The sequence below is a fragment of the Labrus mixtus genome, chromosome 12 (assembly GCF_963584025.1).
Source record: "Labrus mixtus chromosome 12, fLabMix1.1, whole genome shotgun sequence".
Classification (NCBI taxonomy): domain Eukaryota; kingdom Metazoa; phylum Chordata; class Actinopteri; order Labriformes; family Labridae; genus Labrus; species Labrus mixtus.
Window position 1 is genome coordinate 6,198,351 of NC_083623.1, and position 25,761 is coordinate 6,224,111.

At 41.7% G+C, this 25,761-nt stretch overlaps 1 protein-coding gene across 1 annotated transcript; it reads right to left on the reverse strand.

Moving 5' to 3' along the window:
• Positions 1–712: 712 nt before the first annotated feature.
• LOC132984734 (kinesin-like protein KIF3C) lies at positions 713–23,725 on the reverse strand. The gene is made up of 8 exons (XM_061051650.1): positions 21,674–23,725; positions 9,771–9,872; positions 9,341–9,463; positions 6,851–6,969; positions 6,500–6,616; positions 5,065–5,173; positions 4,778–4,923; positions 713–3,848 (listed from the first exon to the last, which is right to left on the reverse strand). The coding sequence occupies exons 1-8, from the start codon at positions 23,093–23,095 to the stop codon at positions 3,761–3,763; spliced, it is 2,226 nt and encodes a 741-aa protein (XP_060907633.1). The 5' UTR covers positions 23,096–23,725; the 3' UTR covers positions 713–3,760.
• Between the last annotated feature and the right edge of the window lie 2,036 nt (positions 23,726–25,761).

Here is a 25,761-nt window from a genome sequence, read left to right on the forward strand (position 1 = left end):
TTTTATGTCCATGACTGTTAAATGATCTGAGGAGCGGTTACACTTTGATTTTCTATCATAAATTCTGGACCACAGGAGAAATATTCCTGCTCCAATGATGATGCTCATGGGGCTCGTACACTGAAGCAAATTAAAAAGCGATTCCCTTTGAGGATGATCCTTCTCTCTCTCTCTGTCTCTCACACACACACACACACACACACACACACACACACACACACACACCTCACAAAACATGCACAAACCCAAATACAAAATAATCTAACAGACATCCTCAGTTATTAACCGTTCATTAAAGGTATTTAAAAAATGATTCGTAGAGCAGCAGGAGCCTGTGACAGTGTCTTTATTAGATTTTTTTTTTTTTGTCAGCCAGACTCTGCCAGTCTGGCATACCATGTTACATACATACATATAGATACACAACTCCCCCCCCCCCCCCCCCCCCCCCGTGCCCATTTCAACTCCCTTTACTCACAGGTTACCATAGAAACAGGCTTGATTTTCACCTCCTCCACTTCCTGACTCCACATCCATCCCCCCCTCCAAAACCTCTTCTATTGGCATCCCCCCTCTTGCTCCTCACCACCCCCACAGCCCTCACACACACACACACACACACGCACACACACACACATTTTTACAATATTTTACAAACATGAAAGATTTTTTTTTCCAAACTTATTTGACAAAAAAAAAAACATGGGCAATGTGAGATGCAACACATTTATTTTACTTTGGTTTCAAATAAAATTTAAACCAATCACGTCCATCTTTGCACCACTGTCTGCTCTATTTTTAGACCAAAATTCACGATATCTTCAGGCAGTAGAGAATACTGACTCTGCATTTAATACAGGGAAATAATCAGCATACTATAATAAATATTTGAAGACACTGCTGTCAATTTCTTAAACATCTGATTCAGTCATTTCAATCTTTATCTGATGAATATTGGAAACAATGAGGCCCGAAAGACGAAGTCTCGCTTTAAAAACCTCCAAAATAAATGTACAACCTACTCAGTAATACACTTGTTTTTCTGTTGCTTCATTAAAGGTATGATTGCGTGTATTTGAACCCTCATTTTTACCCTCATCAACACGAAAAATCAACATTTTCATGGAGCCTCAAAGTATCCAAAGCTTTTCTCCATGACAAATTGGGTCAATTATGTACCCGTTTACTGTTGACTAAACACATCCGTGCGCTTCTGCAAATGTCTGACACAGTAAAGGAAGTAGGTTAACACGGATTTGAGGTTCACTGAAAACACAAGACTGTAATTCGTAACAAGAACTGGTTCGGCCGTTCTTCTTGCTGAAGCTCGTCAAAATGTGAGGACTTGCTGATGTTTTCTCTTTTGTTTTTATAATCCTTGTGAAATGGACATTTTTTTGGATTTAGGTTGTTAGTTGGACAGAAATGTTTAACTATCAATTTGTGCATTGGGAACTTGTGTGACATTATTCAATTTTACAAATTTCACAGATCGTATTCTCATCAGTAGAAGCTATTTGCTCTTAATATAAACAATCATTATGCATCTCTAGAAGGAGAAAGGTAACACAAAGGTATGCTGTGATCAAAGCAAACGTTTTACAAGGTGCAAAAGAGACACAAGAAGACATGAACGCATGAAAATATTAGACAGTACTAGTATACATTTTTCATTTTTAAACAAATCTTTGCATGAAACTGTTTTTTGCATTGACCTATCAGTGGTGACATGTTCCTGATGCAACGGAGAATCAGAAGTGGAGGAGTATTTTTATTGTCTGCGGGCCTTTGAATCTCTTTGATTCAACATCATAAATATACAGAGACAGCAAAAAGAGAAGGGCTTGTTGGAAAAGAGTCAAATTTAAGTGTATTTGTGCTTAAGTGAAACATTTTTTTATTTGAATTTGGTCTAAACACTGTAACACTTCAATTTGAATGCCTCAGGACTGATCTCTTAATTAACGTTTGTGGAAACAGAACATCTCCAGACATACATTTCAGTCACTTTAATGTGATCAAAGATATGGTTTAATGTTCGGGTAGTTATCATTTGGTACATGAAGGGGGAAAACTTGATGTAAATGCAGCACATTGCTAAAGCATGTTGTCTACTGCTCTCTTACAGCCTGCAGGGGGATGTATCTGTAACCGGATCTCTATCATCAATAATACAAAGATCATTAGACAGCCTGACCCCCGTCTGCTCCTCTTAACCTCCTGCAGGTAAAGAAACCCAGTGACACTAACATGAACACACCTGAGTGCAGACTGCTGTCCAAACAACAGGCCAATGAGGTCAACTCCAACCAGTAAGGTCAACTCTGACCATGTGCACTTAGATAATGTTAGGTTACCTTTAGTTTATCCGATACAGACAGAACTGTACACTCTAACAACATGGGAATGTCTCAATTACAACTTTAAAGCTCCAGAGAGGGGATTTAGTTTGGGTTGTTTTTGGCGCCCCCTGTGGACAAAATGTTCACTCATTTCTTTTTTTCTTTTTCTCATCTCTCGATTTTTTTAAACCGTGACATTTATAAATAATTGGGAATATTTGCTGTGCAATGAAGGGAAAAACATGTTTCTGCAGCGTGTTGTTAGTCATCTCCTTTGACACCTATCCCGCGGCAGCTGGTTAAAGAATTAAAAATGACTGAATAGAAAGAAACAATCGTTATGCTAAAGGTCTGGGTTGTTTTTGTAGCTCATGACGAGGCATCAATCTTTATTTCAGTCTGTTTCATAACCTGCTGAAAACGCCTTACAGGAGCTTTAAATGTAGGGGACTGTTGGTTTTTTTCAGCAAGAAAACTTTAATGCTTTTTTTAAAAATTATTAAGCAACCCAGCAAATACCATACCAACCGTAACAGATACAACTGCTAATCACGCTAGTGCTGATGTTAGCTGACAACTTAGCTCCTCCCTAGGTCGACCCTCTCGTCTTAATGTGGCCAATTCTTGCTCCAAAACACAACATGGTGACAGTACAACAGTCTCCAAACAAATAGGTAGCAGACGGACACTTTCTTTTTTTTTTTACATACAATGTGTTTTTTTTTGAGAAGGTAGCGTGAAAAAATGTTGACTATTGTGAATCGACAGGCGTGATAAAGGTCATCATTCAGGTTTCCGAGCACCTCATCTGACCAACGTTGACAATTTCAGCTGACACAGACGTAAACTCTCATCTTTGTGAATTAATTTGTCTTCGTTTTTACACAGAAAACAGACAAAACCTGCCCAGAGTCTAACCCCCCCGTAATACATGAAATATCTACACTGGTTATCTTACAGGCGATTCAAGCTGTATTGGTCACATTTAGAAACACAAACAGGCAATCATACAGCCCTGTATGTACACAACAAACACACACACACGCACTCACACGCACACACACACGCACACACACTCTCACACACACACACAGGACAGTCTGGTCGAAGCCAGTTGTTAAAGAGGATGATCCAAGGCTCATGCAGGGAAGAAGGGGTCCTGGTGGGTCTTGACATCCGTACAACAGGATGAAATGCTGTTTTTCCAGAGTTTCTGAGGTCCTTAAAGTTAGTGTCCTGTCAGAAGAATACATCCTCATTCATTTCTTATAATCTGTCAGGATTCAGCAGGAGAGACGATGGTGAAGTGTTCCCAGCCGTAGGCCTCATTGAGAAATCCTCCAGAAGGAAAAAAATAAAAAGGAGAGGATGGGAAGGAATTAAATAAATATCAATAAAAAAAAGTCTCCACTAAAGCTCTACTGAGCTGCCATGGCTGCAGCAGTTTGACATGCCGACAAGGAAACATTAGAAGAAGAGGAGGCCATGGATTTAGGAGTCTGACACCTGCAAAAAAAAACAAAGAAGAAGAAATATTTAAAAATCAAAATGAGCATGCTGCCTTTGTATTTACTGACAGGTTAACACGATTATCCGGTACCATTAAGATGACACCCTGCCGAGCAAATGACAGACAAACCATCAGATTAGGACCGCCTAGAGAGGGAGGGGCTGATCCTGAATAATCTCATTCAGAGAAGCATTGACTCTAAACCTGAAACAGTCAGATACAGTCCAGAGACAGCAGGTTTCTCTATGAACATAATCTACTAAATGTCTTGTTTCTATGGCAACACTGAGGACAACAGTAGCCCAATGGAGAGCATCAATCACAATGAAGTTATCTAATTAAAAAAACAGGTGTTAATGCTTATATTTAATGTTAAAAATTACATTTTAGATGGGCGCCGGGGGGTTAGGGGTTAGGGTGTGTGCCGAGGATGTAGTCCTAGAAGTGGGTGGCCCAGGTTCAAATCCGGCCTGTGGCTTTTTTTACCGCATGTCATTCCCCACTCTCTCCGCCTCTAATTTCCGCCTCAATCCACTGTCCTATCAGGACGTTTCACAGTTGAAACATATGTTCAACACATCTTTGGCATTTCTGAGCTGAAATGTCTCCATTCATAGGCCATCGTAATATAAAAGTTTGCACATGCAGGACTGTATAAAAGCATAGGCTGCGTCAAATTGTTGAACTAAAGTAGGATTAAGTTGAGTTTAATAAAAGCAAGAAAATAAATCTTGAGAGAGAGAGAGAGACACTAAAACATCAAACTGATGTTGAAACAAATAAAAATGAAGTGTGACGCATCATCGTGCATATCTATGAGCAAATCCTGCTGTAGTCTACGAGTGATAAGTACAGGACAAGAAGAGAATATCCGCCTGCTGTCTCATCGTAAATCGGTGTTCTGGTTCGACGGGTTCAGACTCACCAGGAGCGAGACTTGCGGACTCCTCTGTCCTTGGTGGGCGAGCTGTCCACGGAGTGACTTTGGTTTGACTCCGCCTCCCCTGAGCGATCCAGAGAGGTGGTGTTTGGAGGTGTCATGTCGAGCTCCAGAAACATGATGTTCTCAGCCTGCACACACGAACACATGCTCCATGTTAGTTTTTAGTAAATAACAATGTTTACGTTTTAAGTTTAACTTTCTTTTTTAACAGTAACCTTACAAAACACACACACACACACACACACACACACACACACACACACACTTACCCTGTATCTGGAGTTAGCTCCCATCGCTATTGCAACCCTGGCGTACTGGCTGATGGGTCGTTTGTATCCGACTGCAGATGCCGGCCTTTTCTTCATCTGAGAGGATTTACTAAGGAGGGAGATGGAAGAAGAGGGCGATCAATTATAAATCAATCTCATAAAAGGCCGAAAAAGGCATCTGCAGGAAGCTCGCGCTGAAAGAAACAGGATCTAGCTTTTCACTGCGGTGGTGAGTGATGCTACATGGTTATTCTACAGCGCTTTAACCCGATCCGTCCCTGCAGAACACTAACGTGTGCAAACAAACTGCTTACTTTAACTTATCGTCAATCAACAAATCAATATCTCCTGCTCTGAAATCCAAATTAGCAGCACCTTTGTTTTAATCAGTAGTGACTCTTACTTTTGTTTTTTAAGACTTGGATGTTTGTGTTTTTTTTTCTTCATCATGTTTTGTTGTTATGGTATTGCAGCCGGGTGTCTTCATGACCAACACTTTAAAATTGTGTGCAGCATAAACAGCTAAGGTCAACATTGCATAAAGGCAATAGCATAGTTTGCTTTTTGCCTGTCAATTTTAAGAGTTCATTTTTTCAGGTTTGGAAGTGCACAAAAGAAGGAAGTCAGACTGTATCGTATTGTCTTGTATCCTATTGGATTGTATTGTACTGTGTCAAATCATATCGTGTTGTTTTAAATTTGAAAAGTCCAGTTTCAGTCACACTGACACAATAAATTTTGCAGATTTAGTTTTGGGGCTTTTTGTTCCTTTATTGGAGAGATAGGACAGAGGATAGAGTATGAGAATCAGGGAGAGAGAGAGAGAGAGTGGGGAATGACATGCAGGAAAGGAGCCACAGGTCAGATTTGAACCCGGGCTGTCCGCTTGGAGGATTACATATAAGTATTAACCATATACATGGGGCGTGCACACTAACCACTGCGCCACAAGCACCCCTAAATTGACTTTTTTCATCCCTGCAATAATCATTTAATAGATGTTGTATAATAGTGGTGTAAAAAAAAAACCTGCAGAAAAAGAATGACAAATTAGTAGAGACATTGGCATGTAACTGATTTCCCATATTTCTGAGATCTGACTTTTTGTTGTTGTTGTTGTGAAGCTGTTGTGAGCCCATATCTTCTCTTTCCAAAACCTTACAGATGTTACTGATACGTTTTGTTCTGTAGCGAGCTTTGAAATCGGACACTTTCTGAGTTGTAATAAAATACATTTTGATACATTTCATACGTTAGATGAAACCTAACTCATGACAAACACATGACTGAAAAAGCAGGAAACAGGGAACGGGACAACAGAAGAAAGAGCTAATGGATTAGAGGTCATGGAGGTCAAATGGTCGAGATCGTCGGGTCCAATTAAACACATTTTAAATCCATTACGGTGACCTGATGGGAATTTCCAAACACCGACCTTTCAGCAGGAACAAGAGGCTGAAACTTCCACTGATCCTCCTCGGTGTCAAATGTGAGCCTGTTCATGATCTTATTCTTCTCCTCGGGGGGGATGAAGTTCTCGATGATCAGATACCTGCATGAACACAACACACATCCATGCTAAGGTTTGATTTGAGGTCATAATAGCCACACGAAGATAAGAAAGTTCTCCCCATCATTTGATCTTTTTCTCCCCCTCAGCATCTCTCAGCGATTGGAGTTATGAAATTCCTACAAAGCATGTATGTTTCTGATGAGAGAGCACACTGCGTTTGCTGATCAGGGTCGATCACATTCGCCGACTCTTCCTCACGTTTATTCGACTCACTTGAACTTGAGCTCTCTGGTGAGCTCGTTCTGAGTTTGTTCCAGCTCCTGTCGGCTCCTCACGTGCTCGTCGTTCACGTCCTGGATCTCCGCTTTGATGCACTGCAGCTTGGCGTAAAGCTACGAGCAGAAAGAGAGAGAGAGAGAGAGAGAGAGAGAGAGAGAGAGAGAGAGAAAGAGAGAAACAAACAGAGAGAGGGTGAGGAGGGGAGATGTCGCCCAGTGCAGTGCAGTCGCTGATGAACTGGTCTCCAACTCGCTGCAGGTTGGTTGCCAGTAGCAACAGCAATGAAGGCACTGGTGTCTGAGGGAAAGGGTAACCAATCAGAGCACAGCAGCTTTCCTCTCTCAGCAGCTCTTTCCTCCTCTCTTCCTCCTGTGCTCTCGAGATTTCACACTATTAAAACGTTTTCCCAGGGCAGACTGAGTGAGCTTTAAAGAAGTGACTTCAGCCTTCACCATGAATCCGCAGTTCAAGTTTTTTGTTTCTTGAAACCTGGACTTGAGCTGGGTTGTTAAAACTTTGTTTGTATTTCAAGTCAATGTCTCGTTCACTTCGATATAAAACATCAACTCTACCCATTAAACGCACAAGAACAAGTTGCTACGTTATTCTCTAACAAATCAAAAGTTGTGTTGCTTGCGTTCAGACTATGAGAAACTTTTCTTCTTCAGTCATTTATGACGATCCCTTAAAGTAGGGTTAGAGATTTCCCCAAACACTTCCTGTTAGAGACTGTGTAGAGTTTTGAATAAAAGCTTTATTGAACAAAAGCTGGATTTACACTTGAGGGAGAGGCTTCATCACAGTCATGTTACATAAAAATACAGCTTAAGCTTTTATTTATGATTTATTTTTGGGAGTGTATTTGTGAAATCCCAAATGTAAAAAAGTTGACATGTGTATTACACATTATGACTTTTATATTTTTCACTGAAAACTTAATTTAAGTGAATATATTTAAGTGGCTAAAGTTTGTTAACATGTTAAAGATCCTGTAAGGAGTTTTTACATGTTAATTTAACAGACTGAAATTAAAACTGATCTTTCTCTATGGCTTACAAAGCAAGCCAGATTATTGTTCAGAAGATAGATCATTTCTATTTAGTTTCTTTATATGCCCGTCCCCCCTGCCGAGGGGGAAGGCGTCAGGCGAGAGGACTAACAGCACGCTGCATTACAAAAAAGATCAATAAGACAGTTTGTCATGAAACACTATGTACAGGATAAGCTCAGCAAGCAGATAAATTGTCCTGCTTTGACCACAGGGGGCGCCAAACTGAACAAAACACCAAAGTGCCCTAGAGGAGATTTAACCAGATAGCTGACTTTTTATTCACTGCCTTTGCTTGTGCATTAACTCCACCTCAGCATCCGTGAAGTAGTGCCCAAACCAAAATAGAAACCACTCACATCAACAGCTCCATTTCACTACTGGTGGTCAAACAGCTCCAGAGGGAACTTTTAATGTTGTTTTTATTTCCAACAATCCAGTGTCCAAATCCTTCCCTTTGAGTTACGTCTGCAGCTCCAAGTTGCAGCGACACTTGCAACAGCTGTGCACTTTAGCTCCATCGCTCCACAGTTAATGCTTAACCCACTACTTTGTATCTGCAACATGAAATCCCCTCTGACTATTGTTAACCACTCCTGTCAAAGTGCATAAAGATGGATGATTTTTTTCACAGGCAACCAGCTCGTTTTCTGTCTGTAAAAACCTTCTATGGTCTCCGAGCTTCTTTCTGCGACTCTTAAAATCAGTATGACAACGTCTTCACTCAATCCTCTTTTCCTTTCCTCAGAGTGTCGGCACCATGCAGTGAGTGACAGGCGGATGTCACACGTGCCGCGTGAGAGGGCATCATGGGAGCAAAGATCAGCACAGGATCATTAGTCACATTGTCATCCACACTCACACAATGGCCGGTTTTGGCGTTAGTCCTGCTGGCCGTGCAACGAGTTGGGAAGTGAGAGGAGCAGGGGAGGGGTTGGAAAGATTTCAGAGGGTTGTTGTTTTTTTGTTTTGTTTTTTTGGGAGGGGTGGGGTGGGGGGGGGGCTTGCACTGAGGGGATTCATGAGTGAGTTACTGGGATTCTGGTGATTTTTTTGGCGAGGAAGAGGAAACAGATTGAGCAGGTTAGTATGGAAAGCGTGAAGAGGACGAAGATAGAAAGTGTGACGGGGTGAAGCAAAGATCCAGAAGAGAGGAAGGGGACGGCAGGACAAACCTTGAGGTACTGGAATTTAAGTGTGTATGTCCGGACGGAGCGTGCGTCCGAGGCAGGGGGTCATTAGCATCCAGGTCAGGGGTCAGGGGGGGTAAAGAGGGATATACTGATTAGGGACGAAAAGGACGGTGTATTTGTGTCTGAGCATGTAAAAAAACACCAGAATGTCATTATTTCTCTGTTTGTAAAAGTTTGTGCAAATAGCATATAAGAAATGAAGTCTGACTTCTGTGTGTAGAGAAACTTTCTGAGCGTCTTTACCTTCTTGAGTTTCTTTGTCTTGGCCTCCACCTCCTGTTGCAGAGAAGTGAACGTCTCCCTCAGCTCCACCGTCTCTTCATCCTGGACCAACACCTGCTGCTGAATCTCCCTCTCGCTGCGAGACTGCACACATTCAGCAACAATATCAATCCTCTGCAGAAAATATTTCTGTTGCTGTTTGAAACAGCTGCTGTGACACTCTGTTTCTTAAGTCTGTCGCTGCTGCAGATTCACACATTATAAAAATATTGTCTTCAAGTGGAATTGCTTCAAATTGATTTTAAAGCAGGATTACAGTCGCAAAAGTAAACATTGTGCAGGTGTAGTATCAGGGCAAAACAATAAGTAAAAAAGTGCAACTATGAATTTGTAGATACATACCATAATCTCATTATATATAACAAAACAACCAACACTCATATAGGTTTACCTGGTCAGCGATCTCCTGCCTTTTCATCTCCAGCATCTTCTGCTGCTCATTTGTGTGATCGATGATGTTCTTTCCGCCAACCAGCAGCTTACTCTCCATCGCCTGAGAACAACAAAAATGAACAACCTTTCACTTATACCGTTAACATTTGAACTCCACCATCATCATCATGCACAGGCCTGCACAAATGTACAGCTCATCCATCACACCTAATGGATATATTATACATTATGTAGTAGTATATATTTATTTCATTATTACGTTCCTTGACAGTGTGAGAACTCCTGCTTACTGCACAATATAATATGTTATCGTGCAGTTGTGACAGAATCTTTTTGACAATATGAAGGTAGAATAGTTAACATTTAGAAAATGAAAATCTTAAGTAAGCAGTTTTAATTTTACAAGAAAAGGTCAACATGTTTCCTGCAGTGTGCTGAAACTGATTGAAATAGTTTTCAGGGTTTATAAAGTGGATTTCCACCATATTTTCAGCTATTAGATATTTTAGCAAGAATTACTAACATCTGTTTTTAATACTTGCAGATTTGAGATTAAGAGATTGTTTTTATAAATTTAACTGATACCCAGTTACAAAATGTTCTGCAGCTGGAGTTAACAATAGACAGAGATAAAAGCATTAGTGCTTCTACACATTCACGCAAAAGAAAAGGAATAGTCTTTTCACGGGGTCAAACTAAGTTCAGCTGGACGTCTAACAGTCAACCTTTGTGTGTGCTGGAGCTGAAGTCAGTGCACACTGTGTGCTGACGAGGCAGATGGAGCTGGAAGTGGGCAGCTTATCGTCCCCATGATGACACCGTGCCACAACAAGCTGAGCTCGGCTGAAAACACTGCGGGGGTTCAGACCTCAGACGTGAATTCAAAAGAAGACCAGCACAGACTTACATAAGGTGTTGCACTAAAGTAGCTTGTTAGCTTATGTTTGATAACCACCATTTTTAACAGCCAGATGTTAAGTTGAGACTTTTCCTCTGATGAAAGTTCCTCCTGGTTTTATTGAAATGTTTAAACATCATTTGAGACATTATCTAAATACCATAACTGACCTTAAACTGTCAGCTTTGTTCAGTTTCATCATTCAGCATAGGCTAGCTGGACGACGAGCTAGATGGGTTTGTTTCAGCAACAAAGATATTCGTTCAGCCCGCCTCAACTCCACCTCTCTGCATGCATCTCAGTTAGCCTGAAAGTAGCCGGAGTCAGCATTTTCAATATGGCGACCATCACACAGACACCAATGGGTGACGTCACTGAGACTATGTCCATGTTTTATACAGTGTACGGTTTTATATTTGCAGTGACACAGGAAAATGATTTGAATACTTTTCTTTCTACCACTGGTTTTCAAAGATAAAAACAACATGTATTACGTTTGTGTAGATCCTTTGCCTTTGGGGCTCGCGCTCTCTGATTGCTTTCCAGTTTCACCTTTGAATAGTAAAATGTAAGCTGCAGAGTTTTAAAAAATATGTTTAATGAAGAAAAATATAATTGAACGCCTCTGGCTACATCGTCTTTGGTTACCGTGAAATGTACGGCCTCGGGATGGCGGTGATGCAATCTGTGTTGAAAGTGAGTACCTCACACACACACACACACACACACACTTACTTTTGCTTCCTGAGGGCAGAAATCTAACATGACGGATATAAAGAGGGTGGGAAAAAGAAACAGAAAATGGAGAGAAAAGGGAAGAGAAGAAGAAAATGTAAAGAGGAGGAGGGTATAGAGAGAAAAGGGGGCCTAAGAAGGGCAAGCAGGGGCCATGGCTATTTTGTCTGATCCACATTCCAGTCTCAGGACTTTATACAAAAAGACTGAGAGCAGCCTATACATTCTTTATAACTCACACATACCACACTGTCCATTTGATTACATGAGGGAACACAAATACACACACATACACACACACTCAGACTCATGCACAGTACAGTGGAGTCCTTCAGAGGGGATGCATCAGGTCTTTACAGAAAGCCTCTTTGTTTTCGAGCTGTGTCTTTGTGCTCTGTGTGTGTGTGTGTGTGTGTTGTCATATTCTTTCAGCTTCATTAAAGGGCTGATTCATGTCAGGGGTTTTCTCTCTAATGCATCCCATGTCTCTTCATCCAATTACACCGTACAGACACAAAATCCCTTACATGCAGGTTTCGGGAATCAAGGCTGTTACAATGAATTCAATTCAGTCGTGCCGTGATCCCGCACTTAAAATTGTGTTTTCATGTTTTAACTCCAGGAAAGAATAAGAAGATCTACCGCGAGTATCTCTGTGTTCATAATACTGTGTCAAATTCTCCAATTACACCCATTCACAAAAGCAGCAGCATCCAATTAAATGGAGTAATGTTTGTTGAAAGTGTTCGTGTCGCCTGGTAAAACAGCTTTTTAGTATCGAGGTCGAAAGAGGAAACTGGCGAACTCCTCCTGAACTACATGAAGCAAAGCAAAATCTGCAGTGTTATTTTATTCCTTGTGAGACAGGTCGAGGAAGAGCTATGCATCCTTGTCTGAAGAAAGCTTAATATCAGCAGGTTTTTTGGTACATAAGTTGTAAAGAAGACTGGAGTATTCTCTGGAGCTTTTCTACATAACTTGTTTTTTTCTAAAACACTTTGCTATCACGTCACTACAGGAGGATGATCCCATATTTAAAAAAAAAAGTGTATTTTCCCCAATCTGTAGTATATAAGCTATTGTGGTTCAGTTAAATTTACCTAAAACTTTCTGTTGTCAACGTTTCTGTAGTGTATAGGTTTTTTCACAGGCTAATCCTAACCCAAGCCCAACCGTCCACCAGTTCTGGCTTCTTGTGTGTTTTGGAGGAACTCTGGTGCACTGTGTTCAATGGACTAGGCTTTTTCTCTTGTTTTTTGAAGTCTGAACTTGTATGCTAACCAGTGGTTTCCGACTTAGAAGTAATTGTGCACAAACATCCTGTCAATGATTCCTGAATGGTTCGACTTGAGCATGAATAAGCAGAGAGAAGATTTATTAGATATGTACGGAAAGGAATCGTCTGCATATCGTAATGATTCATGATACGTAACACAGCATCCCCATACTTTACAGGATTGAACATTTTTCTTCTGTTACTTGCCCCTTTTCTCTGTTAAATTGTACCTGACACTGTTTTTTTTTTTACTTTGAAGTTGTTGTTCCAAACATTGTTATGTGTGACTTCTCCATGAATAAGCAGAGATACATTTTAATTAGATATGTAGGGAAAGGTATCGTCTGCATATTAAGACACTTTAGTGCCACGTTGCCATTACAACACTTTGTTTTTAACGGTCAGATGAAGTAAATGAAAATCTGAGCTGACATCAAAGGCACAATGATGAAAAGAAGACATGAGAGGAGGAGGACAAGAAGAGGGAGTGATGACTCTGTGCGAAGGCCAAATGACCTTCAATCTCATGAAATACGACTCACTGGTCACTTGATTCATTACTCGGTTTCCTTGCATCTCTGGCGACTGTAGTTTTAGACACACGCGCGCGCGCGCGCACACACACACACACACACACACACACACACACACACACACACACACACCAGATGCAGTCAGAATGTCTGCTGTTCTCTAAAGGTCACAGTAGGGCTTCAGTTTGTCATGTCATATTAAACTCTCCTTTACCTGGCTCTTTCTCTCTCTCTCTCTCTCTCTCTCTCTCTCTCAGCAGATTTTCCATCTCACAATTTGTGCTTCACATAGATTTAAACTCTCAGAATGGTCCTGTGTATATTAAGGCTGTCAATGCTCACACTTGTTTATATATATAACGCACGGATATAAGTAAAATATGACATCTTGTTTGCTGACAAATATTTATAATTTCACATTTTCTGAGCAGCAGGATGGCCACTGTAAAGGTTAAAAAGAAAAAGCTGAAGCGCTCTTTAATGCATCACCATTTTCCTGGAGCTTGTCAGTGCAAACGTTTGCCACTGTGCATATTTGTGTCTGAATGAATAATCTGCCCGTTAGTGCGTTCTGAAATTCCTCTGGCTGTGACTGATCCATTTCCTGATGGGAAAATGAAGAGAGCAGGAAGTGTTGCATATTGAGACGGCTCATCCGCATCAGCCATCCAATCGCAGCGAGGCCCTGGCCTGCTGGGAGCGACCGGGTTATAAATACAAAGTGACGACAACATCTCGAGTGTGTGCATCGGAGAGACAGACAGCTTGCTGGGAACAGACAGAGACACGGAGAAGTAGAACAAGAAGAAGAAGAGGGGAGGAGGGGTGAAAAAGATAAGAGACAGAGTGTAAAAGATGAAGGCAAAGGCCATCTCTGAGAATCTGTTTCACATCAGTCTTGGTCGATGCAAAAAGCACTTAAGAGCCACAACGTAAAGGCTTAAAATCGTATTAGCATCCACTCACTGTCAGTCATCCCCTGCTTCTGTCAAACACACGAGGGAGATCCAGGAAGTGACATGCAAACCCCAGATCACAACATAAGAGCAGAAGCCCACATGAACCTAAAGAACATCCTTTTATCCTGCCACAATGAAACAGACAGCACAGACTTTTTTGTAAATTTTTACTTTTATTCATATGGGCTAACATGTCAATCCAATAAACACGCCTTAGCATGTTCTTCTTAAAGAGTTTGTTCTTTTTCAAATACCGTGGCTTCATCTGTCATGGAAATATATTTTGAAAGATTCAAATCTTCCAAGTGAACTTTTGTGAATTTTCTGAAAAGGTCACTAGTTGAGATACGAGACAACCCAATTTTAGCAAAAACCACCAAATAAATACAGTGTGTTAAATGTTAAGAGACAGATGTTTGTCTGTAAAAAAGCAAAGAAGGAAATACAGACATCTTTTTAGAACTGCAAAGTCTTTAAACAAAGGAGGTCTGTGTTGTTGGATGGATTACGAAAAGGAGGGATTTTGATATGAGAGGCCGACGTTTGATTTATGTCCCCTACAACGCTCAAAATAGGTTTGGACCGAGCTGCAACTTATGCTGTTGAAAAATGAAGCCAATGAGGATGTGCAAAAACCTTCAGTGTCCACCTGAAGCTGGCTGCAAAAGCTCTTCAATGCCTGTTTTTACAATTGAAATAAGTCCTGAGTCATTTCTTTATAGACACATAATAAACAGGGGGTTAATAAGTCATCAGTTTGATAATATTAAGTTTTAGAGTTATTCATGAAAAGGGGCGTGGCTGACCTGACTGAAGGGCGTTTGTATTGTTGCCGTTTGTCAGGAGGCTTAAGGCCCGCCTCAGCTCCAGCTCTTTGCCTGTTACTATTTGACTGAAAGTTAGGTTGAGACAGTCTTTGCAATTTGGCGACCGCCATCAATGAGCTTCAAAAGTCTGCGTCAGAAACCAATGGGTGACGTCGCAGAGCCAGCGTCCATGTTTTATTGATTTACTGTTTGGACAGGGAACAAGAATTTATGGACTGAAAAAAGGCAACACCTCTGATTCAACAGCTGTGATTTTAATGTGTTCTTAAACATCACGATGTCCAGATTTATTTTTAACAGCTTCTATAGAATAACCAACATTTATTGAGTGTTTTCATAAATGTTTTGTAAGACTGCAGTGATAAACAGTAACTAAATATTACATCCGTCATCCATCCCAAATCTCCATTTTCACAGTAATTGCTTCATTTATTTATGAAAGGACTTTTTCTCTGAGTGTTTCTTTATCTGCTAAGAGGAGAGGAGTGTGTATTGTTCAAGAAATGCATCAGCTCTCTTCGCTGTTCACATGACTGAAAGCTTAGTAAACAAACACACACACACACACACACACACACACACACACATACACACACACATACACACACAAAATCATGTAGACACACACACATACAAACAAACACACATGGACCCACACAGAGTCGATTCATCAATATTTTAGTGATGCAGCCTCTCATGCTGAAAGATGGGGAGCAGCAATGAGCTCTCTCTCATTAGACACACACACACACACACACACACACACACACACACACACACACACACACACACACGACTCCATCTTTCTATCCAGACTTTTCCTCCTCTAATTAGGCAGGAAGGCAGCTACATAAACAGGAACAGAGTCATACTATCCATGTCCCTGTGCATGTATTGGAAGAGCCTATATGCATGTAGAAAGCTGGTGTGTGTGTGTGTATGTGTGTGTGTGTGTGTGTGTGTGTGTGTGTGTGTGTGTGTGTGTGTGTGTGTGTGTGTGTGTGTGTGTGTGTGTGTGTGTGTGTGTGTGTGTGTGTGTGTGTACTGCATGTCCGATTCGCTTTGTGTGTTATGCTGACGATATTTCCCATGAGGCAATGGGCATTGTTTTTGTCTCTGATCTGATTGGTTGGGTTTTCAGCAGTAAGGATGTAGGAAAGAATTTAGATTGTGCTTACTTTGTTTGGTCATTTTAATTATCAGCCTAATGCCAGAATGAAAATATTAAACGAACTGGAGAGAAAGAGCTCAGAGTTCCCGACTCCGTCTCTTTGTACGGGCAGCTTCCCCTCAAAAGAGTTTTCATTTTCAGCTTTATATCATTAGATTCACAGTCTTGGGAGCTGTCCGAGCTAATATAACTTGTTCACATAAACTGCACTCACAATTCTGCTGCTTGACACACATATGAAAGTATTTCTATCCATATTTTTTAAACGGTTTCTTCAGACTTTTAATTAAAGATTCATGAAGCTGGCCTATTTACTGTGCTGGTTTTATTCTCTGGGAAGAGATCCTCAGCCTCAGATATGAGGAAAACTGCTAAGAAAACAATGTACTTGGAAAAATCAACATGAGGGAAAGAAGGAAAGGAAATGAAAATTTTTAGAAAAAATAAAAAACATCTTTCGAGCATTTCAATGAGGAGACGAGAGCAAGGAATATGTCAAACGAGCGGCAGAAAGTTGAGAATAAAGGTGTTTCTCCGGGCTCAGATTCATGTTTAAAGCCAATCAGACGACACTCTTTCACATATTTAACATAATAAAAGAATGTTACAGCTTACAGAAATGATACGTCTTCTCACCGGACGTACAGATACTCATACACAAGAGGCAGAAAGAAGAGAATATCGAGAAGGGAGCGACAGTCAGAAGAAAGGAGATGTTGCAGTTGTGACCCAGAAAAGAGGCTCTAAGAATAGTCCGTTGTGGGGACGGACACACGGCAGCCTCATCATGAGAGACTGCTGCTCAGCATGAAGCTCGGGAAAACAGTGACTGTACTCGTACCTGACTGTTTCATAACGAGGCTGCGTATCAGAGACGACCGGATGTGCCACATTACATTTCCCCGGCGGTGAGATGTGACTAAGTTAGTGCATTTCCTGTCAGTATACTGTACATACTGTAAGAATGAAGTTGAGGTACTTTGAGGAATTCTTACCGGCTTAGGGTAGTATAGGGTATAGTAGGGAAGGATGCATTCTTTACTGTAAGTCTTATTCTAATCTTTCACACAGTAACATCAAATAATGAAAATTGTGTCACATGCTTGAGGCTCTGAATACTTCTGCCACCAATGTAAATTGAAGCGGGTTTCACTTCGGTCAGAGCAGACAGCATTTCAACACAGCAGTCCACAGATGGAGCGCCGTACCTCGGAGGCCGGCAGGCTAACAGCACCCTGCAGAAACACCATCTGAACCCAACATAGCTTCACAAGGCTGGTTTCTGACCTACTTACATCTGCTGAGCGAGTCTGTGTGGATGTATCAAGAGGAGGAGGAGGAGAGAGAGAGAGAGAGAGAGAGAGTGGGAGGAAAAGGAGAAGGGTTCTCTATTTCCTTTCAATTTTGATTTTTATCTATAATTGGCTATGTCTGAGCTCTTTTCCTGCATGTCTCTCCAGCCTCCCGCTTCCTGTCTGTGTTCCTGCTTGGCAACCTCTTTCTAATTGGTTGCTGGAGCACAGAGGAAAAATAGAACCTTCAGGGTACACGCCGTGATTGGCTGGGAATCAGGAATCAGCCAATCGGGGGAAAGCTGGGCCAGGGTCTGTTAGGACTGGCTCATTGATCCGACTGTAACTGTTCTAGGATCATAGCAATCAAAAGGCAATAAATATGTAAAAAAAAAAAAAAAAAATCTATATTTTTGTTTTTTAACATAATTGTGTTTAAATTGTATTATTGACAAATTTGGTAAAATAAATAAGAATTAAACATGAGAAATGTTGTTTGGAAAAAAATGTCATGAGCTAAAATAATCGATATACGAATTTGTATATTTAAAAAAAAAATGGTAGCAAGGCCTTCTGTTGTGTGTTTGTCTTCCTGCAGGTCGCAGGTGGACGGTGTTCCACCACACCTGGGCGGTCCTGATCAGTCCCTCAGGTGAACCCATGCTCTCTCTCTCTCTCTCTCTCTCTCATCCTCTCGGTGTTACCTATGCAGCTCCTCGTCACACATGATTGTGTTGTACTTTTCTTTCTTAGTTTAGTTTGACACCATACCACATGACGCACAGCCGACACTCTGATTCACTGACAAACACACCTCACTCCCTCAGTAATTTGTTGTTATTTTTTGTATCTTTTGTAATATTCCTTTGCACCTTTTAGTTAAACAGTACGTTTCCCTTTTTTTTTGTTAGGCCTTACGAGCCGGGTCATGTCAATCTTAACTTCCTCGGCATAAGATCGTCTTATTTTGGGGTTATGAGAGGTAGTTTATCTTCATTTCGACTGAAGAAGATACCTAGAAGAGTCTCTTATATGATCGTATTTTATTCAGAGTAGGCGCTTTTCTGAATTAGCTGAGCCTTGTAATGATTTAGCAAAAACATGACTCAAACATGAGGAAGTACTGCATTTTATTTAGGACTACTTTTAGCAGTGGATTAAGACTGCACATTTGGTGCTCTGGTGAATAATTAGGGCAGCAGCAGCAGCATGGCGTGTGAAGAATTGCCTCAAACTAGACTACAGTGTTCACTGTAATGAAAGTAATGTTATGTAATCCTCTGTATTGTAAGGTCATGTATGTCCTCTTAACTGATTTTGGATAATAATGGAGCTCTATAGAAAATAATATTATACATTGGGTAATACTTGTGAACAGGATCAACTCATTGTTAGTTTTGTTCTTTTAATGGGATTTATTAAAAGAGGAAACATACAAACTAACACACCGTAACTTGAAATATTTACATTTTGAAATAGAAAATGATCCTCTAACACTCAAAAACAAAACCTGTTTTGAAGTCAGGAACAAACGGCGTCAGACTGATGCACACGAGGAACACTTCTCCTCGATCATCTTCCTCCTCGAGGGGGGAGAGGAGGACGGGTTTTTGCTGATTCTCTACACTGACATCACTCAGCAGCCACCCAGTCAGCATCAAACACGGTCACAAACACACACACACACACACACACACACACAGCGGCAAACACCCTCTGAATTGTGCTGTGTGATCACAAAGGATTTTTATACGGTTTAGCAGAAAACACTATTAGCCTCTTGGTGCTTTGGAGGACAACGTGATGGCAAGAAGAAACATGAGCAGCCAGCCTCACACGGAAATGTAGATGAAAGCACTCAGCCTGAAGGACACAGGATCAGGACGTACATTAGCTCCGTCTCCTGGGACTTTCACAGACCTCATACCTGGAAGAAGTGCGAGAATGAAAATATAGAGACTCGCACTGGCTTTTTGTGCCTTTATTGTGGAGATAGGACAGTGGCGCGCACCAACCATCATTCCACCGGCGCCCCTGCTTTTCTTAACGTTTTACCCAACACCTGTGTGTGCAACACCTCACTTCATAATCCTACATACATCTGAAAAGCCTTTTTATTAACTTCTAAATGCTCACCAGTTGATCTCATAATCCAGTTGATGTAACCGTTATACGCAGGCCTCCATCAAATAGGTAAGACGTACAAATGCTGAGTGAGAAAACATTGCTTCTTTATGCAAATTATTATTTTCTTCTTTAATGACACAAATTCAGAATTCTGCTTTTTTTTTTTTTACTGTGAATGCTTAAATCACAAGAACAACAGTAGTGTGATAAAGTGCACAACCCTAAACCTACACATGTACATAACAAACTCGGAGAAATATTCACAGTGGGAAAAATATAAATTTGGTTATGTGTTCCAAAGACTAAAACATCTAAAATGTATTTCAAGTTCTTTTGTAAACCTAATGGGGGATCTGTATTCCAAAGGGGGGGTAGGGGATTAGAAAGTTTGCTGCCAACAGCCTCAGTTGATGCTGTGTTTTAGAAATGAGCCCGGCTATAATGTTTTTAAAGAGAAGGAATCTCTCACTCTCTCTGTTATAACACCTTTCAGTTTGCAGAGGCTCTGTGCACCTGCCCAGACTGTACATTCAATGATCCACAGCTGATTGCAGCAACTTCACACCTCCACTCTGAGAGGTCATCTCCAAAATGATAACAACAACAAAAAAAAGAGTATACTAGCATGGATTTTTCTTTTCCACCTCATCTCACTGTTCCATTGTTCCCACTGAAAAGGTCTCTTTCCTCCTCTCATTTCCTCCTGTCAGAGCCTCTGGCAGTTTTGCTGCAGCTCAGTAAGCTGATCCAGCGATGTCTGGTGTGATGGTCCGAGCTGTAGCCGCGGTATTATGGACTGTAGTCGCTCAGTCATTCTGCACGGATGACTTATTGACTGGATATGCATGAATCAGAGCAAATTAATGCAGCTCTGCACTCAGCGCTCAGTCTTTGATTGCTGACTCTCGGTGTGAAGGAGAGAGAGAGAGAGAGAGAGAGAGAGCTGACATTTTTAAGCTACAGTGGTCACCAGTTCCTGTCCGCACACACGAGACACCTGACCAGACCACGGAGAGAGGAGCAGGGACTAAATCACACGCACCAGTCTCAACAGCTCATCAGAGCTCAGACCAATCAGAATAGTTCTTAAAGCTACTTTTGAGGAGTTTTCAGCTGGTTATGAAAAAACCTTCAACCACAAAATAAAAAAAAATCCTTTAAAGTTATTTTTAATGTCTGAAACCGCTGACAAGGAGGTTGGTGTCAAACAACCTGCCGAAACAGCTTTTTTTTTTTACTTACACTATTGTGTGTTTTTCGCTGATGAGAAGTTTCTCAGAGCAATGAAACATCATGATGTCATAATGATGTCATTGGGTGCAGTCACGATGATATCATCAGGGGTTATATTGGGGCGGGGGGCTTGGAGACTTGGAGAAGGTAAATCAGGGAGGGCTGCTGCGAATGCGATATTGAATGGCATTATGGGAAATGTAGGATTTTGATAACACAGACTTAAACTAAGGACTGGTGTCTGAATATTTCAGCTTTTATTGCATTGATTTTGACCTTTAGTTGTCTTGGTCAGAGCCCAACAAATTAACACAACTTTATGGAAGAACATCACACAATTAGTGGAGGCCCCTTTAATGCAGAGACTCATTTTCACCAGTATCTAAAATCTATTCCTGGTGTGTCAGCTGAGCATGTAGTTTTGGTAAGGCACACATGTAATGTTAGATCTCTTAATTCACTGACACACATATACACACACGCTGAGATGTAATTAGATGGGAAACCCCTCATGTAACTGTCTTTAATGTCACTTAATAAGAGCTCACAGGATTATCACACATTATAATCCCATAGACCACTTGTCCTTAATCTTACCTCCTGGATTGTGTGTGTGTGTGTGTGTGTGTGTGTGTGTGTGTGTGTGTGTGTGTGTGTGTGTGTGTGTGAAAAAGGGAGAGAAATATGGAACCACAAGAGTCTGTGAATATAGAGCTGAGGTTTGTGTGTTTCCTGTTACGTTTGTTTTTTGTGTCCTTATTTGTGTTTTTCTGTGACCTCTATCAAAATTCCTGTGCAGAATTAGTGAACACACAGGTGATGAATGATGTATCTGACTTTGAGTTCTCACCTTGTACTTGGCGGTCAGCTGCTCGGTGGCCTCCTGCTCCTTCCTCAGAACTCCCATCATCCTCTCCTTCTCTCCCAGGAGCCTCTGCTTCTCCTCGGCCAACAGGAACTGATCCCCTCTGATGGCCTCCGTCTCCCTCTCCAGCCTCTGCTCCTCCAGCTTCACGTACTCCTCCGCTTCCTTCTCCACCTCCTCGCCCTCGTCCTCGTCCTCACCCTCCGTCCCTTCGTCCCCGTCCCTCTCCCAGCTCTCGCCATCCTCCTGCCCGTCCTTTTTCTGCTTGCTCCTCCACTTTCGGTGGTTGAGCTGCGCACGGAGCCGGGCGATCTCCATCTGGAACTCGCGCAGCAGAGCATCTTTGGGATCCTCGTTGACCCGCGGTTGGTTCTGGATGTTCTTGGCACGGTTGGCATAGCGGAGGGTTGTCAGGGTCTCGTCGTAGTGCTGCGACGAAGGGCCTAAGGTGGCGACCATGACAGTCTTTGCATTCCCACCTAGAGAGTCCTGCAAAAGCCGGGTCAGCTTGGAGTCCCGATACGGCACATGGCCGCTTCGCCCATCGGCCAAAGCTGAGATCACGTTCCCCAAAGCTGACAAGGAAAGGTTGATCTTGGCCGCTTCTTTCAGGCGCTCACCCTGGACGCCGGTCTTTGCTTGGCGCTCACTTCCAGCCAGATCCACCAGATTGAGTCGTCCAACCCGGATGTGTTTCCTCCCGTCCGGACCTGGCTGGCTGCACTCGACCGTGATCAGGAACAGGGCGTGGGATCGAGAGGAATGCTCGTTCATGTCAGTCGCGCCAACCGCCCTCGCCTGGTTCCCCACGTTCATCACCTCCTCGATCTCCTTGATGCTTTTGCAGACACACGATGTGAGGTCACGCACATACACCCCTGAATCTGGACTCTCCCTGAGCTCCAAGGCTCTGGCGCTGCCATGGTTGGGATCCAGGAGATCCCGGACCTCCTCCAGGTAGATCTCGAGGTAGGACGCCCGCACCAGGTACTGCCTATCAGACTGCGAGCGGGAGATGTGTGTGAAGATGTGGTCGAACGCATTAGGGATCACGCCTCGTTTCTCCGGGTCCAACCAAGCCCCCTGCATTGTGTACGTCTTCCCGGTTCCGGTTTGCCCATACGCGAATATGGTGCCGTTGAACCCGTCGAGAACCGAATCTATCAGCGGCCGAACACTCTCGTCGTAGAGATCTCGCTGTTTGGAGTTTGCATCATAAACTGCATCAAATGTGAAGGTTTTCTGGGGCTCGCTGGATGGTGCTCGAGGGTTTCTGAGGATCACCTGCCCGAGCCGGATGTCCATCTGTATGATGGTCCCCGCAGGCCCGTTGGACTCCTCTTTTCGGTTCAGTGGGCGGCATCGAACTACCACCTTCACCGACTCACTGCTCTTATTTTTAGACATGACTGGCTTTTTTGTTTTCTTTATGAAAACAACAGCAGGATCATTCAGTATAACTATAAAAAAATAAGAAACCTTAAATGGTGCCTTTAATTGGCCTCCTGTCTGCCTGTGAATTGTGTAACCATGGATTCCTCAATCATTAATAATAAATTCAGTATGGCTTCTTGATCATAACAAAAAAGGAAAATAGCTACAGGGTCTGAAAACACGGATTCCTATTAAAGCCAACACAAATAATGAGATGCCAATACATCTAATGGCTAATTTCCATTTCTTATTGTCTGTGATATCAGCTTACAATCAGACAGACGGTCAGCAAATCTCACGCGCTGGATCGACGCTCCATTGCAGGTCCCTCTTCAACATTCAGATTCATTCGGCAAGGGGGGAAAATCCAGCAATGCCGACAATTAAATCAATGATGAATACAGCATTCACAATCATGTCGTCCTCGTTTCCACACGCCCGGTAGTTCCGTTACAGACCGCCGTCCGCATCCTCCTGTCCGCCGCTCATTGATGCTCCGAGCTGGGCTTTTCGTCTCTCGGTCTGTGCGGAGAGACAGGGCTCCCCTCCGGTACGCAACACACACACAGAAACACACACAGAAACACACACACACACACAGACACACACACTCATGCACACCACAATCATTCAACCACCACACCCCACATCACTGCGGAGCGGAACAAAGGACCATGGGAAATTGAGTTTTGTCTCACAGTAGAGCGGATTCTTGTGCAAGGGTGCCACCAACTTCAACTGGTCACACTGGAACATGTGTGAGTGTTTTTATGGTTAGAAACTCACCCTGTTGTTGCCCAATCCAGACCTGAACAATAATCTTAATAATATAAAAAACATTGGGTTTGAGAAATATATTCTGTTATCATTTGTGCTATTTAAAGTCAGTATAAATGCATATGCTATCCAACAATTTACCTACTTGATGATTATAAATATGTTTAATTATTTGTAGATTTTTTGTTACTTTATTTCATTTTTCATATATCTGTACATTTTATTATATTATATTCAGAGCAAATGGAATTGCTTGTATGTACATACTCGTACAATATAAGGTAAGGTAGGGTAACTTTATTTGTACCTGCAGGTAGATTTGGTAATATAGTTGATAATAAATTAAAAATTCAACCTCTTGACTTAAAGTTGCCTTCTTGTTTGCTAAAGCCTGGAAACATATAATGTAACATAGGCCTAAATAAACTAACAGTTTCATTAATATTGTTGTACTTTTTGCAAAATATTGTCTCACCTCTTCAACCGCAGGATCAGTTTCAGGATATGCTTTTATAAAATTTATAATCCAACCGTGGCATTTCTTCCAGATTAAGTAGAAAATACTTTCTTAAAAACATTTTTTTAAGTCTCTACACCAGTGGTTCCCAGGCTTAAAAAGCTCTCAGAACAGGATAAAATAATGACACTTTGGTGGAGTGTAAAATGCATCATAACCTATTTAACAATTCAACGGCACCACCTAGTGGCACAAGTTTGAATTACATTATGACATGCATCTGGTCAATGTCACCAGAAAGGGTGAGTAAACTTTTTCCAGGTTGAAATGTGGGAGTTGACACTTGATGGTTTACTTGGGGATTTCTATCAAAACTACAAACGTTCACACACAGCCACTTTATAAAATGTGTGATTTTATCTGTTCTGTATTTTTCGGCTGGTTTAGGAATGACCGACCTCAAAAGGGAAAGGCCCAGCCACACGGGGAATTCAGCAGCCTTTTATTCCTCTCAGAAGCACTTCAGACAACCTTGAATATGTCACCTCTTGAAGTGGTGTTGGAAAAGGCTACAAAAGCCACAAACTACCTGAATTACTGTATCATGAGTTGTTTGAGATTACTCACATTTGAACTGATAAACCCTTCTGCTCAGGTACTTGTGTAAGGTGTGACTTTGTAAAAAAGTCACACCTTACACAAGTTTTCAGTTTAGATAAACTACTTTCTTTTTTTGAGAACCTGGAGGATGTTAATTATTTGTGTATTAAACAGATATTCAATGAAAAATGTGTAGTTCTTAAGACTGAGACGAGCGGCAGCCTTGCAGCATTCACCTCTTGTTAACCTTTTAAACTATGAGTAAAACACCACAGAGGGATAAAAACAAGCACAAAGTCTAAGAGGGGTTAATATTTTACCCTCACAAAGACAAAAAAAAGAAGACATTTCTCACAAACTGGGAAGATATAGCACGATAGGAATGCTTGACATTTTCCATACACACATTTAATTCATCATCTAAATGTTTAAACTACAACTTATTACAGAGGCAGTATATTATAAAATATTAAGAAAAGCAGCATTTATTGTAAACATTCAGATGGGACGTCCGGCCTCAGTGATAAACATGCATACCAGCGTCTGTGCTCTGTTGCATGTTACCCCCCCCCCCCCCCCCTCTCTTTCTTCCCTTGTTCCCACAGTGGATTAAAGGTAAAACTGTGAAATAAACCCGTCATGTCTTCATGGTGTACCCGTCAAACAGTCCATGTGAAGACTCATCCTCTTTTTAAATGTGTCTATCACTGTAGAGGTTCGAGTGTTCACCGCTTGCTGTTTGTGAGGGAGAGAGACATAAACCCCGGGGCCTCCATGCTGAGAGATACAGGAATGCAATCTGCTC

Coding starts and splice junctions, on each gene's coding strand:
- LOC132984734 (XM_061051650.1), bottom strand. CDS start 23,095: ATGTCTAAAAATAAGAGCAGTGAGTCGGTGAAGGTGGTAGTTCGATGC. Junction 6,970..9,340: donor AGACAAAGAAACTCAAGAAG/GTAAAGACGCTC, acceptor TTCTGCTCGTAG/CTTTACGCCAAGCTGCAGTG. Junction 3,849..4,777: donor GTCCGCAAGTCTCGCTCCTG/GTGAGTCTGAAC, acceptor TTTTTTTTGCAG/GTGTCAGACTCCTAAATCCA.